The 23,604-nt window shown below is 42.1% G+C and overlaps 1 protein-coding gene across 1 annotated transcript in view; it reads left to right on the top strand.

Moving 5' to 3' along the window:
* SYNE2 (spectrin repeat containing nuclear envelope protein 2) overlaps positions 1-23,604 on the top strand; it is a 377,154-nt gene that overhangs the window by 261,714 nt on the left and 91,836 nt on the right. Inside the window, 13 exon segments of the mRNA XM_050797880.1 lie at positions 1,230-1,460; positions 7,282-7,464; positions 8,798-8,932; positions 10,178-10,305; positions 10,457-10,598; positions 13,537-13,668; positions 14,775-14,927; positions 15,047-15,256; positions 16,899-17,000; positions 18,233-18,352; positions 18,497-18,697; positions 20,723-20,896; positions 22,532-22,663. Coding sequence (XP_050653837.1) covers positions 1,230-1,460; positions 7,282-7,464; positions 8,798-8,932; positions 10,178-10,305; positions 10,457-10,598; positions 13,537-13,668; positions 14,775-14,927; positions 15,047-15,256; positions 16,899-17,000; positions 18,233-18,352; positions 18,497-18,697; positions 20,723-20,896; positions 22,532-22,663 — 2,043 coding nt within the window.

The following is a 23,604-nucleotide window of genomic DNA, read 5'->3' as shown; positions in this document are numbered from 1 at the left end:
CTCATCAGTGTGCATGAAAAGGAACAGGATTCTCATGCCCGGCACATGTTTGTCACCACCTACCAATTTTGTTCACTCTTTTACACTGAAAGTTCTATGTCTAAACAAAATTCCATAAACATTGGGGAATGTGCATTTGAGTTAGGGTATACATTTGCAATCAACTCCCATTCAAAGATCGTCACTTGGCCAGAATTTCATTTTATTAACATGTTAACATGCTAACATATAATGTTATAGAAAACATTATATCTTATCAAAATCAATAAAATATTTATTGAGACCAAAAAGTTTATACAGCAAAACACAAATCCTTACTCCTAAAGGAATTTCTCTAGAAATATCAGTGTTACTCTTTCCATATTCTGGGGAAGGATAGATAATACAGTGGGAGGTAAATACAGCTCTGTGTCAAATTGTCTTTTGCCTCCAGGTTGAACATACCTAATATATAATTACTGGAATACTTTCATTTGGTATCTGGGAGAAAATTTTCTATTGAGTTGATAAACAGCCCAGTTATTTCAATGTAAAAAGAACACACCACACTTTCTTTATACTATGAGCATCTAGTCCTTAACTCAGTCATATTTGAGTATGCAGAAGGGGAAAGTATTGTGGGGATTCCCTCTGAGGAATAGGAAAACAGTTACCAGGTTACTCTACTGAAGTTCATTACTTGACTGAAGTTGTTTTTATTAGGGAAAAATTAAGCTAAAATTTTTATAATCTAACTATTTGAGAAGATGTTAAGTTAAAATTATGTGGTATATTTTATTGTATCCCTGCTGGGATGTAAAGATCGTGTTCTGTTTTGTTTTGTTTTTCTGTTTGAATAGAGTGTGCAGCAATATAAGCATTGCTTAATCATGTGTCACGTAACACTAAACACTGGCCAATTCCCTTAAATGTTTCAGACACACACACCCCCTGTCACTCACATTCTCACCTGTCTCCTGGGGCTCACCGGGTAGCGAACTGTGAGCCTGTTCGCGTCCTCTGTGCCCGGGAATACTGTACCTGTGTACTCGCAGATCGGCTGCTTGGAAACCTGTGGCACCAGGTCACGTGATTGTTGCTATGAGTGTGGAGGTGCATTTTTCTTTTCTTTCTTCCTACTGTCCTGATTTTATTGCTTTTAACTGGGGAAATGTTGCAGGTTCCCAGGTCTTCATAGGCCCAAGTCTGAAAACTTTGGACTCCCTGGCTTATCTTTGGATTTCTCTTAGGGCACCACACCTCCTATCGAGGCTGCCACTGTGGACTCTTCTGACGCGCAAGGAGGTTTGGAGCCCAGGGTGGAGAAAACTAGGCCAGAGCCCGCAGAAGTCCTGCATGCCTGCAAGACCCAGGTGGCCGAGCTGGAGCTGTGGCTGCAACAAGCCAACGTGGCATTTGAGCCGGAAACATTAAACGCAGACATGCAGCAGGTGGTGGAACAGCAGCTGGTAGGGTGCCAGGTAAGACTGAGAAGTCAGAGTTCATGGTTTGCCTCTCCACCAATCATCTGCCAAGATTGGGTGAATTTCTCTTAAAGCGACACTGTTTTTCTTTCTGTTACTCTGACCCTTACATTTATCTTGGCCTCAACTTTTAGTTCTCAGGATAATTCTTTGAAATGCTTTATGGAAACATCTTATTTGAGGGGACAGTAGTGGGTTAGAGTTCAGAATCTAGAGTCTGATCCAGCTCTGTCACATTAACTGTGAATTTCGGGAAGTGAACTTCTCAGCCTCATTTTCCTTATATAGTAGGTTATCTCATAGGATTTTTGTCAGGATTAAATAAGGTATTTAAAGTAGTGTCATAGGATTTAAATAAGGTATTTAAAGCAGTGTCATAGGATATAAAGTTATCTCATAGGATTTTTGTCAGGATTAAATAAGGTATATAAAGTATATAACAAGTACTCAGTAAATGCTATTATTTTATTGATTTTAATAAGTAATTAGAATATTCATTCATCAGAAATGAAACCAAAAGTTTTGATTTGCAATCTTTGCAGCCATTTTACTAGGAATGCCCTGGGTTTTGCTTGGGAGGGGCAGGGATATAAACTTCCTTGCCGCCAGTCACTCTGAGTAAAGCTTGCCGTCTCAGCCCAAAGGTTGGGGTTTCTAATCCCTCCAGGGAGAGGCTAGAATGATGACATTGCAACAGCATAATCGAGTGTCACAAGAGCAGGGGCATGCGAGCTGCTTACAAAGACCTGTCTCCCAGCTGCACTTAGGGAACCAGCCTTGTCTCTGCCATATGGGCTTGTCTACCAGGGATGAAGACATCCTCTTGTCTCAGAGTACCCATATCACTAGCCCTGCCACAGGGAGTGTTTTCTGCTGTAGCCTGTTATGTTGTTGTGGGTAGCCTGCCTTTGATCCACAGGTGTGCATTCTCCCCTTCTATGTAAGCCCACAATCTTACAACATCCCCAGACAGACAGGCCAGCCTCCTTCTCTGTGCAGCTCAGCACCTCTGATCTCCAAAGTCAGTTCTTTTTTTTTTTTTCAGGGTCTCACCCTGTCGCCCAAGCTGGAGTGCAGTGGAGCAATCATAGCTCATTGCAGCCTCGACTTCCTGGGCTCAGGTGATCCTCCCACCTCAGCCTCCCAGGACTACAGCCCTGCACCACCACACCCGGCTACTTTTTGTGGTTTTTTGTAGAGATGAGAGGTCTCACTATATTTATTGCCCAGTCTGGTCTCGAACTCCTGGGCTCAAGTGATCCACCCAAAGTGCTGGATTACAGGTGTGAGCTATCATTCCCAGCCCAAAAGCCAGTTCTAAAAGGATAGGTTCACTCAGATACTGGCACTGCCGCTTGGCCTGGCTGATGAGGCCCAGGGGAGCCTGTGAATGCCATAGAGCGTCATATAGCCCAGAGCAATGCTATGCTAAGCTCAACTCGAGGCGGTCCAGATTTTGAGTCCCACCCACTTAAGGCCATTCAGGATTGATTTGCCAGCTGATTATCTACTGACTGGGTAGACCCTATGCCAACTGCTTGATTGTCACCAGAATCCCATCTTCATTGCCACTTGTAGTGAGTTCAAGGATTTCCAGGCTGCTCAAGGAAAAGACGTGACTACCAGGTGGCCGTAGCCCCCACCAAGCTTTATTTGGGCAGCATTTTGGCAGGATTAGGATCGTGAGGGACAGGGAAGCTCTTTACTGCAGGAGACCTTCCAGAGGCAAATCCATAGACTGGGGGTCGGACCACCACACAGAGGCGGGGGAAGGCAAGGGAACTCCCCGGGGAGAGGAGAAACAGAGAGGGAACTTATGTGTCTAGCAATGTCTCAGCACAGTGGAGAGTCTCTGGGTCAGAGAGCACCAAAGGGCAGCAGAGGCTTGGGAATGTTGTATAGCCCAGGGTTAGTCTTGTCCATGGCTGGCAGATGTTGGGTGCAGTTTCCAGCAGTATACAAATCAGACAGGCTCTAAATGGATTAAAAGACACTTATTTGGGCTGCATTTAAAGCCGTCAAAAGTGTAAAAATTTGAGTCTGGTGCTGGCGCTGTTTTGAACTTACTGCTTCTGACCTGCTTTGAAGAAAAACCACGTGGGGCCAACATACAAGGGCATCTTTGGCTCTTTTATATAAAATGACACAATAAAGTTATTATTGAAACATATAAAAACCTGAAAGTGGTCTGTAAAAACACAAAATTCCAGTGGAAAAATGGCCAAAGGACAGGAGCAAACAGTTCAGTCAAGATTATGGACCAGGCGGGGTGGCTCACGCCTGTAATCCCAGCACTTTGGGAGGCCATGGCGGGTGGGTTGCTTGAGGCCAGGAGTTTGAGACCAGCCGGGGCAACATAGTTATACCTCGTCTCTACAAAATAATAAAAATGAATAATAAAAAAAAAAACTAGCTGGGCATGGTGGTGTGTGTCTGTAGTCCCAGCTACCTGGGAGGCTGAGGCACGAGTTTCTCTTAAGTCCAAGAATTCAAGGCTGCAGTGAACTATAATTGCACCACTGCATTCCAGCCTGGGCGAGAGAGTAACACACTGTCAAAAAAAGAAAGAGAGAAAGGAAAGAAGGGAGGGAGGGAGGATTATGCTTAGTAATTTAATATTTGAGAATTGTTTAATCTTGATTATTAAAGACATAAAGTAGAACACCTATTGTTTCTACATTACATTAGAAAAAATTATATCATTCTGGAAGAATAGATCCTCTAATGTCTGATAGTTCTATCTAATTGGCTCAATGTTTTGGGAGGTCAGGTGTCAACATATAAGCTATTCATCTTCTTTGAGCTAAAAGTACCATTACTTTTTTTTGAGACGAAGTCTCGCTCTCGCCCAGGCTGGAGTGTAGTGGCACAATCTCGGCATACTGCAACTTCTGCCTCCTGGGTTCAAGTGATTCTCCTGCCTCAGCCTCCCAAGTAGCTGGGATTACAGGCATGCGCCACAGCACCTGGCTAATTTTTATATTTTTAGTAGAAACGGTTTCCCCATTTTGACCAGGGTGATCTCGAACTCCTGACCTTAGGTGATCCACCTGCCTTGGCCTCCCAAAGTGCTGAGATTACAGGCATGAGCCACCATGCCTGGCCAGTACCATTACTTTTAATTTACCTTCTGAAAATAATCTAAAATGAGAAAAATAATTATTGAAGCTTTTATTACAAAAGTGAAGAACTAGAAACAAAGGAGTAACGAGGGAAATTGGTAAGTGAATCATGGGATATCAACTTGTAGCTGTTAAAATGAAAATCATGAAACATGTGGAGACAGATGAAAAAGTATGTAAATAGTTAAGTGGGAAAAACAGCATAAAATTATGCTACATTTTGCTTATAGCCACTGTACAATCTATGGGTACATATTGTTTAAACTTAGAAGAATCTATAGAGGATGTAAGTAGAGTAGTCCCACCTTTATCTTTGGGGACAGTATTACAAGTCCCCCAGTGGATGCCTGAAACTGCGGATAGTACCAAACTCTGTGTATTATGTTTTTTCAATCTGACAACTGAGATGGCTACAGATTGAGTATCCCTTATCCCAAAATGCTTGGAACTAGAAGTATTTTGCATTTGGGTTTTTTAGGGGGGATTTTGGAATATTTGCATATACATAATGAGATACCTTGGAGAGAGTACCCAAGTCTAAACACTAAATTAATAAATTAATGTCTTTATTTATATTAGAGTTAACAGGGTCTTGTTCTGTTACCCAGGCTGGAGTGCAGTCGCATGATCATGGCTCACTGCAGCCTTGAACCACTGGGCTCAGGCAGTCCTCCTGCCCCCAGTCTCTGGAATAGCTGGGACTACAGGCGTACACCACCATGGCGGGCTAATTTTGTTTTTTGTAGACTCGAGGTCTCACTGTGTTGCCCAGGCTGGTCTCAAACTCCTGGCCTCAAGTGATCCTCCTGCCTCAGCCTCCCAAAGTGCTGGGATTACAGGTATGAGCCACCATGCTAGCCCTCAATTTATATTTTATCTATACCTCATACATATACCCTGAAGGTATTTTATACAATAACTTTAATAATTTTATGCACAAAACAAAGTTCAGTTGTGACCCATCACATGAGGTTGGGTGTGGAATTTTCCATTTCTGGCATGGTAGATAAAAAGTTTCAGATTTTGGAGCATTTTGGGATTTTGGATTTTCAGATTAGGAATACTCAACCTCTTCTAAGTAACTAATAGGCAGAGTGGTAGAGTGTGGATATGCTGGACAAAGGGATGATTCACATCCTGGATGGGATGCAGCAGGATGGTGTACAATTTTATCATGCTGCTCAGATGGTGCAAAATTTAAAATGTATGAATTATTTATTTCTGGAATTTTCCATTTAATATTTTTGAGCCATGATTGACTGCAGGTAACTGAAACCACAAAAAGTAAAAGCATGGATGAAGGGGCCTATTGTAGCTTGCTTGGATGAAGGAGTTATAAGATAAATTATTTGAAATTTTGTTTTAAGAATAGAGTTCTTCCTTAAGGAAAATTTGTAATTCCTTAAATTCGCTCAATGAATGAAGCTTGTTCTTAGTCATGCACCGAGTTTTAGTACAAATGATCATGGTGCTGGAATGTGAGTTTGTCTGTTGCTGCTGACTTGAGTGCCCAGCCAGTTGGCATGACCGAGCAGGCTGCTGAGCCCTAGGAGAGGGCAAACTTGATCTGTTGAGCAGGAATACAATGACCGAGACTTACTGGGAAACTTACTTCATCCAGCTGATGTATTTTTAGATTTGTGTGAATTGGCTGGTTGTATCAATAACTAAGTATTTCAGGTTCCAAATTATTTCTTCTGTGGTGTTCTGAGAGTTTGGAGGCTTATTTGGCTTGAGAAAGAGAAGGAAAAGAGCAAGGGAAATAATTTTCAAATAGTTACATGGAGTTCTTTTTTAAATTCCTACTCCACACTTGGATTGCAACATAAAAGATTAGGAAGGTAGGCAAGGCGTGGTGGCTCACGCCTGTGATCCCAGCACTTTGGGAGGCCTAAGTGGGCAGATCACGAGGTCAGGAATTCGAGACCAGCCTGACCAACATGGCGAAACCCCACCTCTACTAAAAATATGAAAAGTAGCCAGGTGTGGTGGCACACTCTTATAATCCCAGCTTCTCAGGAGGCTGAGGCAGGAGAATTACTTGAACCTGGGAGGCAGAGGTTGCAGTGAGCCAAGATCACACCACTGCACTCCATCCTGGGCAACAGAGTGAGACTCCGTCTCAGGAAAAAAAAAAAAAAAAAAAGGATTAGGAAGGTAGGGGGAAAGTAAGAACATCAGCACTTTTTAAGCACAGATTGGTATCAAGCACTGGCCAAAGTACATGGATTTAATTCATTCACTCCTCATAATGACCCTAGGAGGTAAGTTCGGTTATTATCTTCATTTTACGGACTACTAGAGGCACACGCCTCTAAAGTAAGGTGCCTATGCTTACACATCTACTAAGTCGCAGGACTGGGATCTGAAACCGGATAGTCTGGTTCCAAGATCTGTGTTCTTAACCACCATCCTCTGCTGGATATGTTCTGATGTGTTTTGTGAGGTGACTATAGAGTCATTTACTTAAATTATTTTACAGAGTGATATGTGTAATTGGGATTGGTTTGGTTGCATCCCTGCTGAAAAGCACAAGAATTCTGTGGAAGTTTTTGTTTTTCCAGGGTTTCTTCCATCCTGTGTTTCTGGGGCTTCTTGTACACACTTAGGTAAAAAGAATAAGTCTTAACTTGTTTGCGAGAAGAATACTTCTTCAAGAACAACACTATGAATAATTAAATGCTTTTATTTCCTAGGCTATGCTAACAGAGATTGAGCACAAGGTTGCCTTTCTGTTAGAGACTTGCAAAGATCAGGGCCTGGGAGATAATGGAGCCACTCAACATGAGGCTGAAGCGCTTTCGCTGAAACTGAAAACAGTGAAGTGCAATTTAGAAAAAGTCCAGATGATGCTTCAGGAGAAGCACAGTGAAGATCAGGTAAAAAATGACTATCTATAGACTTGATTCATCTTGATATACGTCTTGATATACATACGTGGCAGACCCGCCAGAAGAGAACTCTGGTTGGAAGTGATGAACCAGCTACAGAGAAACTGTACTAAGTGTGAAATAATTCCACACATTAACACTGTAGATGAGTACACTGGCTTGTTATTTTTATTTCATTCTAGTTTGCAGTTTTCCTGTCTAGGTTGTTGTTGGTGATGGTGGTGGTTTGGTTTGTGTTGGTTTAATGTGGCTGAGTGTTCTTGCTGGCAGTGAAGCCTAGTGTAAGGCTTCTTCATAAAAGAAGGATGTATTATAAAGGAATGTTGTGACTCTAATTGACTGGAAAACAAAGCTTTCATAGATTTGTTTTGAAAATTTGACATCAGAAACATAAACCTCTTTCTAGGATACTTTGTTATTGATTTGCAAATATTTAGATATACTAATCAAAGTATCATATAGCTAAAGTGTTCTCATGATTTTTAAAAGCACTCAGTGTTTATAAATGCAAATGTGCATCTTATGAGTAGATCTTACTATATAAGATTTGCGTGTGCTTATGAGTGGTTCCTACTTATGAGATTTATGTTCACAGAAATAAGACTGGCTGCATATACATAGGCTATGTGGTTCCCCTTTCATCCTCATATGTTCTCTCTTTTTAAAAAAATGTATTTTAGCCATAAGGGAAATTTGGATTTATAATACTGTTTCTCTTTTTGATACTTTTTTATTTGGTATTTGTTCTTAAGAAAAAAGGCAATACATTTTCTTGCTTTTAGTAATTCATTGTATGAATTAGCTTGAAGAAGTAAGATGATCACTTCACCAAATGTAGTGGTTTTTGAAGTTGTTATGAAATAAGTACATTAAATCATAGTAGGCTGGGCGTGGTGGCTCATTCCTGTAATCCCAGCACTTTGGGAGAATGAGGCAGGCAGATCACCTGAGGTCAGGAGTTTGAGACCAGTCTGGCCAACATGGTGAAACCCTGTCTCTACTAAAAATACAAAAATTAGCTGGGTGTGGTGGGCACACCTGCAATCACAGCTACTTGGGAGGCTGAGGCAGGAGAATCCCTTGAACCCGAGAGGCGGAGGTTGCAGTGAGCCAAGATCACACCCTTGCACTCCAGCCTGGGCAACAAGTGCGAAACTCCATCTCAAAAAACAAAAAATTATAGTATATAATTATAGCAAATAACAAAATACCATCATTTATTTCATATAAAATTTTTCTATGTGGTCCCATTATTGGAATTGAGATAAAGGGGAGTTTGTTTTTAAAAATAAATAGCCTGCCATTATGAAATATTTTGCAGCATCCTACCATTCTAAAGAAATCCTCAGAGCCAGAGCATCCAAAAGCTCTCCAACCAGTTAACCTTTCTGAATTGGAATCCATTGTAACTGAAAGGCCACTATTCAGCAGACAAAAAGATTTCCAGCAACAACAGGTAATTCTAGCCCCCAACAGTTGTAGGGACAAGAATATAACTTTTTAACCAGGCAAGGTGGTGCAAACCTACAGTCCTAGCTACTTGGGAGGCTGAGGTGGGAGGATCGCCTGTGGCCAGGTGTTGGAGACCAGCCTGGGCAACATAGTGAGACCCTGTTACAAAAACAAAAAAAAGCCCAGACACAGTCGCTCATGCCTGTAATCCCAGCACTTTGGGAGGCTGAGGCAGGTGGATCATTTGAGGTCAGGAGTTCAAAACCAGCCTGGACAATATGGTGAAACCCTATCTCTACTAAAAATACAAAAAAATGAGCCAGGCGTGGTGGTGCGTGCCTATAGTCCCAGCTACTTGGGAGGCTGAGGCACGAGAATCACTTGAATCCAGGAGGCAGAGGTTGCAATGAGCTGAGATCACACCACTGTACTCCAGCCTGGGGTGACAGCATGAGACCTGTCTCCAAAAAAAAAAAAAAAAGCTTTCTATATGGAATTTCTGCCAAGTGTGGCATGTGGGTGTTTGTGTGTGTGCAGAAACTCTGGGAGTTTTCAGCATTTACTATGGCACCTGCTTTGCTTTCAGCTGCTAACATTGGAGACACCATAACTTTGCTCCTTTATTAACTTGCATCTTACATCAACTATCTTCAGAGTGAACCTCTGTGGTTGCAGCTCTGCTTTGCCTGTGTTTTCAAAATGTGTTTGTGGCCGGGTGCGGTGGCTCACGCCTGTAGTCCCAGCACTTTGGGAGGCCGAGGCGGGCGGATCACGAGGTCAGGAGATCGAGACCATCCTGGCTAACACAGTGAAACCCCATCTCTACTAAAAATACAAAAAATTAGCTGGGTGTGGTGGCGGGCGCCTGTAGTCCCAGCTACTCGGAGGCTGAGGCAGGAGAATGGCGTGAACCTGGGAGGCGGAGCTTGCAGTGAGCCGAGACTGCGCCACTGCACTCCAGCCTGGGCGACAGAGCCAGACTCCGTCTCAAAAAAAAAAAAAAAAAAAAAAAAAATGTGTTTGTATGTCTTTGATGATTTTCCATGTATGCAGTTTAAATAACAGCTATTGTGTGAATATTTTAAATAGGTTTTTGGGAAGTGAGAGTTTACAAGAACAGGGATGCAAGAAAGAGACATAGTAATTAATGATTTAGGAACTGACTCAAAATTAGATTTATCTCAGCAGAGGAAACTATTGGGTACTAATTGAAAAACTTGATGGATTGGACCATTGGAATCTCATTCAGTTACAGGTTCTGGAGTTAAAACCAATGGAACAGAAAGATTTCATCAAATTCATAGAATTTAATGCTAAGAAAATGTGGCCCCAGTATTGCCAACGTGATAAAGATACAGCTCAGGAATCATCTGCAAGGTAAAACATTTAAAAATAGAGTTGGACATTCAGTGGTTTTATGACTGGGAGAATTAAGAGTATTTCTTTTAAAAATTGCTCATAGAACTGTGAATGTATACAAAATTTTTAGTGTTGATTATTCTCTTTACCTTTTGTTCTTCTTCAAAAGCAACCAGGCATCCAGCCCCGAAAATGACGTTCCAGACTCAATCTTGTCACCCCAGGGCCAAAATGGAGATAAGTGGCAATATCTGCATCACGAACTCTCATCAAAAATAAAGCTCCCACTCCCTCAGCTTGTGGAGTTTCAGGTCAGTCTGCATCTACATGGTGTAAATAGCCTGTTTGTCTTTGAAAATCCAACAAGCATTCATTAAATAAACATGTATATTCTGCAAAAAGCAAAGTTGCCAAGTGAGTTTTTCACTTGGCTGACACATTTTCTTGATCTTGGAAACATGCATTAGGGACCCCTTCTTTGTGCTTCTGTAGCACCCAGGGCTTCCCTCATCAGAGCTTTTATTACACTATCCACCTGTTTATTTATAGTCTGTATTCCCCATTAGATGGGGAAGAAAGACAGATCATGTCTGCCTCGTTAGCATTTGAGTGCCAAGCACAGTACCTAGGACATCATAGACTCTCAGTTACTGTTTATTGAATGAATAAAGAAATGAATATATGTTTTAAGAAACACTTTAAAAACCATACAGTGGGCCGGGCGCGGTGGCTCAAGCCTGTAATCCCAGCACTTTGGGAGGCCGAGACGGGCGGATCACGAGGTCAGGAGATCGAGACCATCCTGGCTAACACGGTGAAACCCTGTCTCTACTAAAAAATACAAAAAACTAGCCGGGCGAGGTGGCGGGCACCTGTAGTCCCAGCTACTCAGGAGGCTGAGGCAGGAGAATGGCGTAAACCCGGGAGGCGGAGCTTTCAGTGAGCTGAGATCCAGCCACTGCACTCCAGCCTGGGTGACAGAGCGAGACTCCGTCTCAAAAAAAAAAAAAACAAAACTATACAGTGCTATATGAGTGTCATTCATTCATCAGAAAATTCTTTGGAATCTACCATTTGCCAACCCCTGTGCCAATGGCACTGGCCAATTGGTGTTCCCTCTGATTGGCCCTCCTTATCACTGCCGTCACAGGCTCTATCAGGCTGGCTTGCTGTGTCAGCCGCTGCTGCCTCTCTCTAGACAGGGAGCAGGTGAGCAAAACAGCCCCATTGCGTACAAGACAGCTTCTGCCTTCCACCACACACTCACATTGCCTGGGCAAAGGTTACCCATGATTTCCCAATTCCCCAGTCTGATAGGAACTTCTCAGCTGTCCTCTTTCCTCCTAAGGACCTTACTTGACCAATTAAAGTTGAATCAAACTCATCAGTTGGCCTTTAGCCTTGGTTTCTCCATATTACACTGTAACATGTACATAGGTCTCTTGCAAAGAGGAGAACTCCACTCATTGTTAGTTCTTTCCCCAAGCAGAGTCATCTACCATCTCACCCCGTTTCATTTTATTTGTTAGCTTTCCAATTTGAGGAAGAAGCTAACTCTGAATCATTCAGCCTTCTGAAATCACAGCTCATTTTCAGTACTTATTTAACTTTTCAATAACAAAGATGCGAAGCCATCCCTTAGAAGAGACTTGAATTCTATTCTAACAGTTGGCTGTGTCAAAAGTAAACTGGTAAATAAACAGCTAACCCTGTAGCATGAATGTTGTTATTACTAAACTGAAAGATTAATGGTTTCACACACACACACACCACCTTCTTTTTTTTTTTTTTTTTTTTTTTAAGAGACAGGGTCTCAGCCAGGTGCAGTGGATCACCTGAGGTCAGGAGTTCGAGACCAGCCTGGTCAACATGGTGAAACCCTGTCTCTACTAAAAATACAAAAATTAGCTGGCCATGGTGGTGGGCGCCTGTAATTTCAGCTACTTGGGAGGCTGAGGCAGGAAAATTGCTGGAACTCGGGTGAGCGAGGTTGCAGTGAGCTGAGATTGCTCCATTGCACTCCAGCCCTGGTGACAACAGCGAGACTCTGTCTCAAAGAAAAAAGAAACAGGTTCTCGCTGTTACCCAGGGTGGAGTGCAGTGGCATGACCAAAACTCATTGTAACTTTGAACTCCTGGCCTCAAATGATCCCCCTGCCTCAGCCTTCCAAGTGACTAGGACTACTGGTGTGCAGCACCATGACCAGCTACTTTAAAATTTTTTTTATAATTTTTTTTTTTTTTTGGTAGAGAAAGTGTCTTGTTATATTGTATAGGCTGATCTTGAACTCCCTTGAACTCCTGGCCTCAAGGGATCCTCCCACCTCTATTTCCCAAAGTACTGGGATTATAGGCATAAGCCACTGAGCCTGGCCTTTCCTCTCATTTTGATATCTAAATGAACCCTCAAGTATCTAAATATAACTAGTCATGACTTTTCAAAGCTGTCCAAAATATTAAAACTTAATTTAGGCCGGGCGCGGTGGCTCAAGCCTGTAATCCCAGCACTTTGGGAGGCCGAGGCAGGTGGATCACGAGGTCAGGAGATTGAGACTATCCTGGCTAACATGGTGAAACCCCGTCTCTACCAAAAATACAAAAAACTAGCCGGGCGTGGTGGCGGGCGCCTGTAGTCTCAGCTACTTGGGAGGCTGAGGCGGGAGAATGGCGTGAACCCGGGAGGCGGAGCTTGCAGTGAGCCGAGATCACGCCACTGCACTCCAGCCTGGGACAGCGAGACTCCGTCTCAAAAAAAAAAAAAAAAAAAAAAAAAAAAAACTTAATTTAATTATTTTTTCTTATAAATGACAAGACAGACAAAAATGCTCACCAAGAAAATGACTCAGAAGACAGCATGCTAAGGTATCTTTTTCTATTTAAATTAACATCAGCAGGCTGGACATGTTGGCTCATGCCTGTAATCCCAGCAATCTGGGAGGCTGAGGCAGGTGGATCACCTGAGGTCACGAGTTCGAGAATAGCCTGGCTAACAGCAAAGCCCTGTCGCTACTAAAAATACGAAAGTCAGCCAGGCGTGGTGGCTGGTCCCTATTATCCCAGCTACTCAGGAGGCTGAGGTAGGAGAATCGCTTGAACATGGGAGACAGAGGTTGCAGTGAGTTGAGATCATGCCACCGCACTCTAGCCTGGGTGACAGAGCAAGACTCCATCTTGAAAATAAAAAAATTAATTAATTAACATCAGCAGGGTCTAAAACTGTCACTAATAGAGTTTCCCTTTGTCAAATAGGTTTCCACAAATATGGGTATTCTACCCAGTGTGAGTATGTATAACTTTAGATACCCAACAACTGAAGAACTGAAAACCTACACCACCCAACTTGAAGACCTGCGCCAAGAAGCAAGTAACCTTCAGACACAGGTAGAAGCTGCACACGATGTATTTTCCTCATTGCAGTAATATAAACAAAGAAAGGAGATACCATCATTGTGACTTGGTCATAATTGTCGTCACAGAACAAGTCATAGGACACACAGTGGAATGGGTCCTAGGATTGCAAATAGAATTGATCTTGCTTGCGAACTCTAATAAATTTTGTAATGATTTCCTAGGGACTGTGTGCAAAGGATTCTGAGTCCAGGATCAGCAGGAAAGAGGATCATGATTGATGAGTTCTGTCTGCAGTGGTGATCTGGGATTGGAAGGGTGAGGGAGAAGAGTAGGGAGGGGGTATAGGCATGGTTTTCAACGCTGAGCAGACTTAACACTGAGCTTGCTAGGTTATATGCGGTGTCCATCAGAGAAGAGAGTAGGAGATAGGGCCCAAGCTGGAGTGCTGACTAGCTATGGCATGCCCCTAAACTACTTCTAACTGTTCAAGAATTCAGGGTAGCTGTGGGTAAAGTAAAAGAGGTGACCCCAGCAGCTTATGATAAAACAGATCTGTGGCTCCCAGACTCACCAAGCCCAATGCACGACACTGGGGACGCGCTTGGAGTCATACACCTAAGCCTTGATTCTCACAATTGGCTCATAAATGACACTTCTCCCTCCTCTGCAGACTGCTCCTGTCTTTAAGACACTGTACCCACTCTTTGTAATCAACCGCTTCAGGCCTCTCTTTTTTGACTTCTTTTCCTTCTCCAGGCTATACTTGATTTCATTAACCGCTTTCTCCTATATTGGAATGTGGAGGGTGGGAAACAGTGGTAAAGGAGACAGTGTAATTTATCTGGGACCACACTTTCACCTGGATCGCCCTGCTAAGAGATCCTTCATCTTACGACTTTTTAATCCCATTCAGTACTCAAATAACTACCTAATGTTGAGCTTCTTAAACTCGTTTTTCTCCGAGTTTAACATCGTGAGTTTATTTGTTCTGCTACCTAGTTCACAAAGTGTTTGAAGCAACTTATTACAAAAGAAGCATAACATAAATCGTAAACTATAATGGAAACTAGGCAAAATATAGGTCTAGGAAGGCAAAGGTATCCTGATTTTCTTTTTCATTTTTCCTCTTGATTCAGGAAAATATGACAGAAGAAGCATATATCCATTTGGATAAAAAATTGTTTGAACTATTCCTGACCCTCAGTCAGTGCCTCAGCAGTGTGGAGGAGATGCTGGAGATGCCCAGGCTTTATAGGGAGGATGGTTCTGGCCAGCAGGTGCACTGCGAGGTAGGGCACTTCTCACAAACCCATGTGTTTGGCCATTACAGCAGCCCCGTGAGTTAAGCCTGAGTGGAAGCCTCTTGAGGTCAGAGCTCATTCATTGTCTTCCTTCCTCTCCACTTCAGACACTGGCTCTTGAGTTGAAGAAACTTTATTTAGCACTGAGTGACAAGAAGGGTGATCTTTTGAAAGCCATGACTTGGCCTGGCAAGAACACCAACTTGCTCCTTGAATGTTTTGACAACCTTCAAGTCTGCCTGGAGCACACTCAGGCTGCAGCTGTCTATAGAAGCAAGTGCCTGAAAGCTGGCCTCGATTACAACTGCAGTTACCAGGTATGATTCCGAGCACACAGCCTATTTTAGCACTGTTTTAAGTTACAGCATGGACCCCTAATGCCTATTAATTACTATCCCTGGTGACATTTGTTAATAAGAATTACTAAGGGAAATGATGAGACTCTTCTGTTTGTTGCTCATGGTTGGAGATCATTTGAAGTGAAGCCCTGACTGGGTGCAGTGGCTCATGCCTGTAATCCTAGCACTTTGGGAGAGACCGAGGCAGGCAGATCACCTGAGGTCCGGAGATTGAGACCATCCTGGCCAACATGGTGAAACCCCGTCTCTACTAAAAATACAAAAATTAGCCAGGCATAGTGGTGTGTGCCTGTAATCCCAGATACTTGGGAGGCTGAGGCAGGAGAATTGCTTGAACCTGGGAGGCAGAGGTTGCAGTGAGCTGAGATCACACTGCTGCACCCAGCCTGGGCAGCAGAGCGAGACTCCATCTCAAGAAAACAGAAAGTGAAGCCCTTTTTGAAGTCTTGGCTGAGTGCAGTAACTCATGCCTGTAATCCCAGCCCTTAGGAGGCCTAGGTAGGTGGATTGCTTGAGCCCAGGAGTTTGAGACCAGCCTCGACATCATAGATCCCATCTCAAAAAAAGAAAAAAGTAAAAAAAAAAGATAAAAATAGAGTCTTGAGTATGAATTTGTTTGGATGAACTAACATAATGTTTAATTTCTTGTATTACATTTAGCCATTTAACAATTAAAATGGGGGGGTGGCATTTGTATTTGTTTTTCTAGGCTAGAGGGAGCCATTAACACTTTTGAGGTAAGGAATGACAATCCGTGTATGTTTCAGGTAGATTCCTCCAGCAGTTCTCTAAAGTGAATTGGAGAGGGAGAGACTCCAGGCAGGTAGAAGAGTTAGGAAGCTACTAAAATTATCTAATGAAAAAGAAATGAAACCCAATACTATTTATAATGAGGCTTGCCCATAAAAATCAAGCCTGAATCTGACCAAGCTTCTAGAATCCAAGTAAAACAGACGCAAGAAAAGAAGAACAGGTTAAACAGCACACTGGGAGTGTAGTCTGCCAAATCCAGCCTGTGGGAAACTGTACTGAACAAATGACCCATTTTTTCACACACACACATTCAAGAAACAAAAAAGAAAGGTGGTCGGGGATTCTGCAGATTAAGAGAGATCTAAGATGTACTTATCCATCATGACATATGGACCTCATTTGGATCCTCATTGAAATAAAAAGAAAAATTATAGGCAATTAAGAATATGTGAATCCTGTCTGGGTAGTTAAATCATACTAAGGAATTATTATTGATGGCAGGGGAGAAGTATATTGGAGTATTTTTAAAGAGAAGGATCTTTATCTTTTAGAAATATATACTGAAACATATACTGATGAAATGACTTGAGACCTGGGATTTGCTTCAAAATAGCCTGAAGGAAAGGAGATTAGGTACAGTTGAGAGCTGGAGGGAGGATGTAGAGGGAAGAAGGTCAGCCATGAATCAATAATTGTTGAAGTTTAATGATGATACAATGGGGATTTCTCTATTTTTGTATTTGTTTGAAATTTCAAATGTCACAAAAATTATAAAAACCAACTAAATATACAAAAAGATAATGAAGGCCTAAATGAGATTGCTCAGTTTCCTGCATTTATCTTACAGAATGAAATAAAGAGATTATATGATCAGCTCATTAAGAGTAAGACATCTTTACAACAGTCTTTGAATGAAATCAGTGGCCAGAGTGTTGCTGAACAGCTTCAGGTAATCAAGTCAAAATAATCCAGACTGACTGAACTTTGAACCACAGAGCTTTGCATTTAAGCCGTGCTTCTGAACTACTTTCCTTTGTGAGCAGCAGCAAGGCTTAAGTACATAAATAAAAAGTGAAAACTATTTATGTTGACCTTTTAAAAACATCTCTTAATTTTCTGAAGCACGATGTATTAAAACAACAGGAGACCATTTTCACTTGTCAACCATGACAAAATGTGTATGTCCACTGTTGGTAAGGATATTGGAAAATGAGACCCTCATCCTCTTGCCAGGGGAGTCCTGGGGATCCTTTGTCTGTATATCAGAATTTTAAACATAAATACTCTCTCTTCCAGCAATCATTTGACTTCATTTATTTAGCAAATATTAATTGAGGATCCACTATGTTCAGGCACTGTTTGAGGTGCTGAACTTGTACTCCTCCTAAGGATATAAGATAAGTGCATAGAGATAAATATTTTGGCCAGGTATGGTGGCTCACGCCTATAATCCCAGCACCTTGGGAGTCTGAGGCAGGTGGATCACTTGAGGCCAGGAGTTCGAGACCAGCGTGGCCAACATGGTGAACCCTGTCTCTATTAAAAATACAAAAATTAGCCAGGTGCAGTGGCACACAACTGTAGTCCCAGCTACTCAGGAGGCTGAGGTGTGATCATTGATTGAGCCTGGGAGGCAGAGGTTGCAGTGAACTGAACTGAGATTGTGCCACTGCACTCCAGCTTGGGTGACAGAGCCAGACCTTTGTCTCTAAACAAATAAATAAATAAATAAGTCATAAATATTTAAGGATGGACCCAGCAGCTCTGCTTGAGTTAAAAACTGTAAATAACCTAAAAGTCCATTGAGAGCTGACTGATACAAAAGCAGGGTACACCCTTAACAATAGCATGCTGTGTGTCTGTTTCAAAGGAGCTAGATATGTGTATACTGATGTGAAGAGATGCTGAAGAGCTGGTGAGTGAGGAATGCTAACCACAGGACAGAGTGCTGTGGCGCAGTTCATTGAGTTTAAGGATATGCGCGTATACCCCTACTGGTATGGAGCACGTTAGGAACTGGGAACCTCTGGGAAGATTGTTAAGGAGAGGTGAGGGAGCAGGAACTGGGATTTTCGTTTTTCCCTTCATCCCTTTCTGTACTGTTTAATTCTTTTTAGATGACTATGTGTGCTTCTCTGACGTATTGAAGGGTTTTCTTTTCTTGTATTGTCTCTCACTTAGAAAGCAGATGGATATACAGTGGAGCTGGAGAACGCTGAGAGCCGAGTGGTCAAACTACGAGATGAAGGGGAGAGGCTTCATTTACCTTACGTTTTACTCCAGGAGGTTTACAAATTAGAGGTATGCCTGAGCAGAAAACATTGACTCAGCACTGTGATTGTGAGGAGTCAGATTCTTTTCTTTCACCAACAGAGTAGATTTGTCTTTCAGTTATTGCCCCGGTTGGATGAAAATGCATTTGTGCACCTGCTCCTCTCTTTTCAGGATGTACTTGACAGTATGTGGGGAATGCTAAGAGCCAGGTACACAGAACTCAGCAGCCCTTTCATCACTGAGAGCCAGCAAGATGCTTTGTTGCAAGGCATGGTAGAACTGGTGAAGATTGGGAAGGAAAAACTTGCTCATGACCACTTAAAACAAACCAAAAGTAAAGTGGCGTTACAGGCTCAAATAGAAAATCACAAGGTGAGACAGACACGTGGGTCAGATGTCCCCTTCATAGACTAAAATCTTAAGGTATTTCTGAATGTGAACAGAAAGGATCCATTTTTCTTCTTTGTTGAAATTTAAGCTATTCATCCTTCTAATAAACATCTATTAGAATGCCTAATGTGTACAAGGAACCCTGGTACATGCTGGGAATTTGGGCTATGAGTAAAAACAGACACAGTTCCTTATATTCATGGAGCTTTCACCTGATTGAGAAGATAGACATTTATCAACAAGTCTTCAAACAAATTAAATTGAGGATCCATTCTATGAGAGCATTTAATAGCAGAAGGTGACTTAGGAAAGTTAGAAAAGGCTTTCCTGGCCTTGCACGGTGGCTTATGCCTGTAATCCCAGAACTTTGGGAGGCCAAGGTGGGTGGATCACCTGAGGTCAGGAGTTCGAGACCAGCCTGGCCAAAATGGTCAAACCCCGTCTCTACTAAAAATACAAAAATTAGCTGGGCATGGTGGCAGGTGCCTGTAATCCCAGCTACTCAGGAGGCTGAGGCAGGAGAATCACTTGAACTCAGGAGGCAGAGGTTGCAGTGAGCTGAGATCATGCCCCTGCACTGCAGCCTGGGTGACACAGCAAAAAAAAAAAAAAAGAGAAGAAGAAGAAGAAAAGACTTTCCTAAGAACTGGAATCAAAAGGAAGGTGTATTATTATGTAGTATAAGACTATAATAAATCCTTTCATTTTTAAAATTCATTTCATTAAACAAAAACCTCTTGATCACCAGCTAAAGATAAAGAGTAATCTAGGTGCTGATAATTAAAAATGTGTAAGACAGTTCCTACCTGAGGTAAGCTTACGGTCTAGCATTTGGAAGGTAGAGCTTAGTCTAAGAAAAGATGAAAGGTAAATATTGTATGAAGGATGGAGGGGAAGAGGAGAAAATAATATTGATTATCTACAGTGTGTCAGGCCCCTTGCTAGATGCTTTTGTAAACGTCTCTATGTATATGTCATTTTCAAGGCTTAAGAGAAGGGATTCACATAATACGGAGGGGTCCCTACAGACAACTGGAGGAGGCAGTAAATGGAGAAGAACCAGGTGAAATAAAGCCTTCCTCTTGAAAGGTTCTTGAAGTTCAAATACAAATACAGGAAGCTTTATGTCCAGGATTCCTATAAATCAGCAAATCCCCTTTATTTCGTCATTTTCTTGAGTGGAAGTTAAAGCCAAGGTTAAGGCGTCCTGTCTTTTGAATATGCGGGCTGCTTGAGTTTGCACGTCTGTCCATCCAACTTGTCTTGAAATTCATCAGCCACAGTGGCATCTGTTTTTTGGTTTTTTTGTCTGTTTGTTTTTGTTTTTTTAAGAGACGGTCTCACTCAGTTTTCCAGGCTGGAGTGCAGTGGTGTAATCATAGCTCATTGTAGCCTCGAAATCCTGGTCTCAAACAATCCTCTCACCTCAGCCTCCTGAGTAGCTGGGACTATAGATGTGTGCCACCACACCTAGCTGGCTTCTATCTTTTTGTAGCATTTAGACTCAAAACAACTGATTTAGAAAGCTCTATCTGGAAATTGAAATTGACAAAAATGTTTGCCATTTAACATGGATTATTTAGTGGAAAATAACACTTAATGATAATACTTCTTTATAATTCATTGAAGTTCCACTAGTGTTCAAAGACTAAGAGATTTTTTTTTTTTTGAGAGGGAGTCTCGCTCTGTCGCCCAGGCTGGAGTGCAGTGGCAGTGGCACGATCTCAGCTCATTGCAACCTCCGCCTCCTGGGTTCAAATGATTCTCCTGCCTCAGTCTCTCAAATGACTGGGATGACGGGCATTCACCACCATGCCCAGCTAATTTTTGTATTATTGATAGAGATGGGGTTTCGCCATGCTGGCCAGGCTGGTCAATTTGACTCTACATGGATGTCCTGGGATTTTGGATTTAAAACAAAAATAACTGGATATAAAGTTGAAGTAACTTGGTTTTTAAGATTTTCACAATTTCAAAATAAATATTAAAACTTTCTCCATCTCATAGGTTTTTTTCCAGAAGCTTGTTGCTGACATGTTGTTGATCCAAGCATACTCTGCCAAAGTATTTCCTTCTTTATTGCAAAAGAAAGAGACATTTTGGGCAGAACAAATAACAGAAGTTAAAATACTAGAAGAAAAGTCACGCCAACGTGGTATGAAGCTACAGAGTTTGTTGCAGGTATTTGGGTTCTGTAAACGTTGTACTGAAGCTGGGAATTCCTGATTTTCCATCACCACCCCAGGTGTTGAGAAGAAGTACCTAGTTATCATTAAGCTATAGTTAAATGGAAGCCTGACAGTGAGGAATGTGGAATGTGGACCCCTGCTCAGGTTCTGAGGCCACTCCCTGAAGGAAAGGTTGGCTGGGATTTCTCGTACATAGATTTGGGATGGTACTGCGTCTCTCTGCCTTTTAGGTTCATGTATGAATAAGCAAAACAATAAGCACTTTGAGACCTTGAATGAGATCATCTGGGTGAAACAGTTACTGGTTTAGAAACTGTACTTCTTCAAGAGAACAGGCCCAGATGTTCTAAAATGGGTAATGACAATCTTGTCTAAATTCAAAGAAAAAAAATAAGCATGCATAAAGCTCCTTCTCAGTTTTGAGGCATTCCCCTTACAGCCTTTCATAGCCAATGTTAGTACTTAAAGGAAATAAAGAAAAAAGGAAGGAGGCTGGGCGCGGTGGCTCACGCCTGTAATCCCAACACTTTGGGAGGCCGAGGGGGGCGGATCACGAGGTCAGGAGATTGAGACCGTCCTGGCTAACACGGTGAAACCCTGTCTCTACTAAAAATACAAAAAATTAGCTGGGCATGGTGGCGGGCGCCTGTAGTCCCACCCACTCAGGAGGCTGAGGGAGGAGAATGGTGTAAACCTGGGAGGCGGAGCTGGCAATGAGCCGAGATGTGCCACTGCACTCCAGCCTGGGTGACAGAATGAGACTCCGTCTCAAAAAAAAAAAAGAAGGAAGGAAATGTTTAACTTGATAATATAATATGGTGTTATTTTTTGCTAACAAAATTTATTTTCTAGTTAGTGTGTCAAGTTGATATTTCTAATATGTCATGGTGTTTTTTTAAAAAGACTCCATGGACCCAGTGAGTGTTCTATAAAAGCTAAGTGAGCCACTATGTGAATAGATATGGAAATGAGTGAGATGGTTATTTTTCTAACAGATGATGTTTGGAGTCAGTAACTCAGCTCTGTGGTGTGTTGGGATCCTAGGGGTGGGCGTCTGTGAAAACGGGACAAGCTGAAAGATGACAAGACTAGAGCTAAGGCAGTTGTCCTCCCCTGATGAAGTGTAAGCCTGTACTCCTCAAAGATACCCTGAGCAGACCTATGCTTCAAGTGGCATGGGGGTTTGATGGGCGTGGGCTTGGGCGTGGAGAGCAAGAGCAGCCTAATAAGAGCTTCTGTTGAATAAGGGTCTAAAATTTAGCTCTTTCCCTTTCCTAGTAAGGGAAAGGGTCTCTTGTGGCTCTGAGGTCTCTACAGAGTTGCTAAGAGTATCACTTTAACTTCATTGTATTACTCCTTTAGTCATGTTACCCAGTTTGACAAGACAAGCATAAAACACTAAATGCCAACTGAGATTCTTTTTAAACCTTGTCCTCAAAGGCAATGGAATTCTTTTCCATTCGATGTTGAGCGCTTACCAGAGTGGGTTACGTCTCTGACACATCTGGAATCTGTGCTTTAATTTTGTATGGTCTTGGTGTTCATTTTTGTTTGGTGATGAATTGTGTTGTTATCTGGAACCAATCTAGTAAAGGCTTCCATTGATTTTATGTCCTTGATTCTCTAGAAATGGGAAGAATTTGATGAAAACTATGCATCTCTTGAAAAGGACCTGGAAATTCTTATATCTACATTGCCCTCTGTGAGTTTGGTGGAAGAGACAGAGGAAAGATTAGTGGAAAGGATTTCGTTTTACCAGGTATTTTTCTTCCATTTAAGTTATCAAAGACATGTCCATAGCACTTTGTGTTTTACATTTGTTTTGACTAAGTGGCTTGGTTTTGAAGGTTTGAATTGAAACAAAACGTTCATCATACAGCTCACTGTTGAATGTATTCAGGGAGACTGCAGATTTGAATGTGAACTCCTCAGCATAAACACAAGTCTGGCGTGGGGGAGAGGACCTTGTCTGAGTCGTGGCTCCATCACTTATCACCTCTGTGACCTTGCTGTCCCTAAGCCTCAGTTTTTTAATCTGTGGAACGTAGATAATCGAGCCAATTCCACCTGTCTCTGGAAGTGAATGCCAATGAGCCACTAGTATGGAAATGAGCTGAAGAATGGAAATAACTTTGTCAGCCTTCGGCCTCTAAACATATATTTAGTTTTATTCCTACAGTGAAGTCCTGAGTAGATGCAGCCCACGAGAGAGACAATAATCTTACCTGCCACCAGCATTATAAAAACATCCCAGGCCGGGTGCGGTGGTGCACACCTGTAATTCCAGCACTTTGGGAGGCCGAGGCAGGTGGATTGCCTGAGCTCAGGAGTTTGAGACCAGCCTGGGCAAAATGGTGAAATGCTGTCTCTACTGAAATACAAAAATAATAATAAATAAATAAATAAATAAAAATAAAAATAAATTAGCTGGGTGTGGCAGTGTGTACCTGTAATCCCAGTTTCTTGGGAGGCTGAGGTAGGAGAATTGCTTAAACCCGAGAGGTGGAGGTTGCAGTGAGCCAAGATCACGCCATTGCACTCCAGCCTGGGTGACAGAGCGAGACTCCATCTCAAAACAAACAAAAAAAAACCCTCAAACGTTTAAACTTTTTGTGTGTAACTTTTTGTATTATTGTCATCAGTCTCTGTGTCTCTAATTTTGGTGCCAAAGAAAAGATAAAACCTAAAAATGGTTTTCAA

This window comes from Macaca thibetana, chromosome 7 (genome assembly GCF_024542745.1).
Source record: "Macaca thibetana thibetana isolate TM-01 chromosome 7, ASM2454274v1, whole genome shotgun sequence".
NCBI classification, from domain to species: domain Eukaryota; kingdom Metazoa; phylum Chordata; class Mammalia; order Primates; family Cercopithecidae; genus Macaca; species Macaca thibetana.
This window is presented reverse-complemented; position numbering and strand designations above follow the sequence as displayed.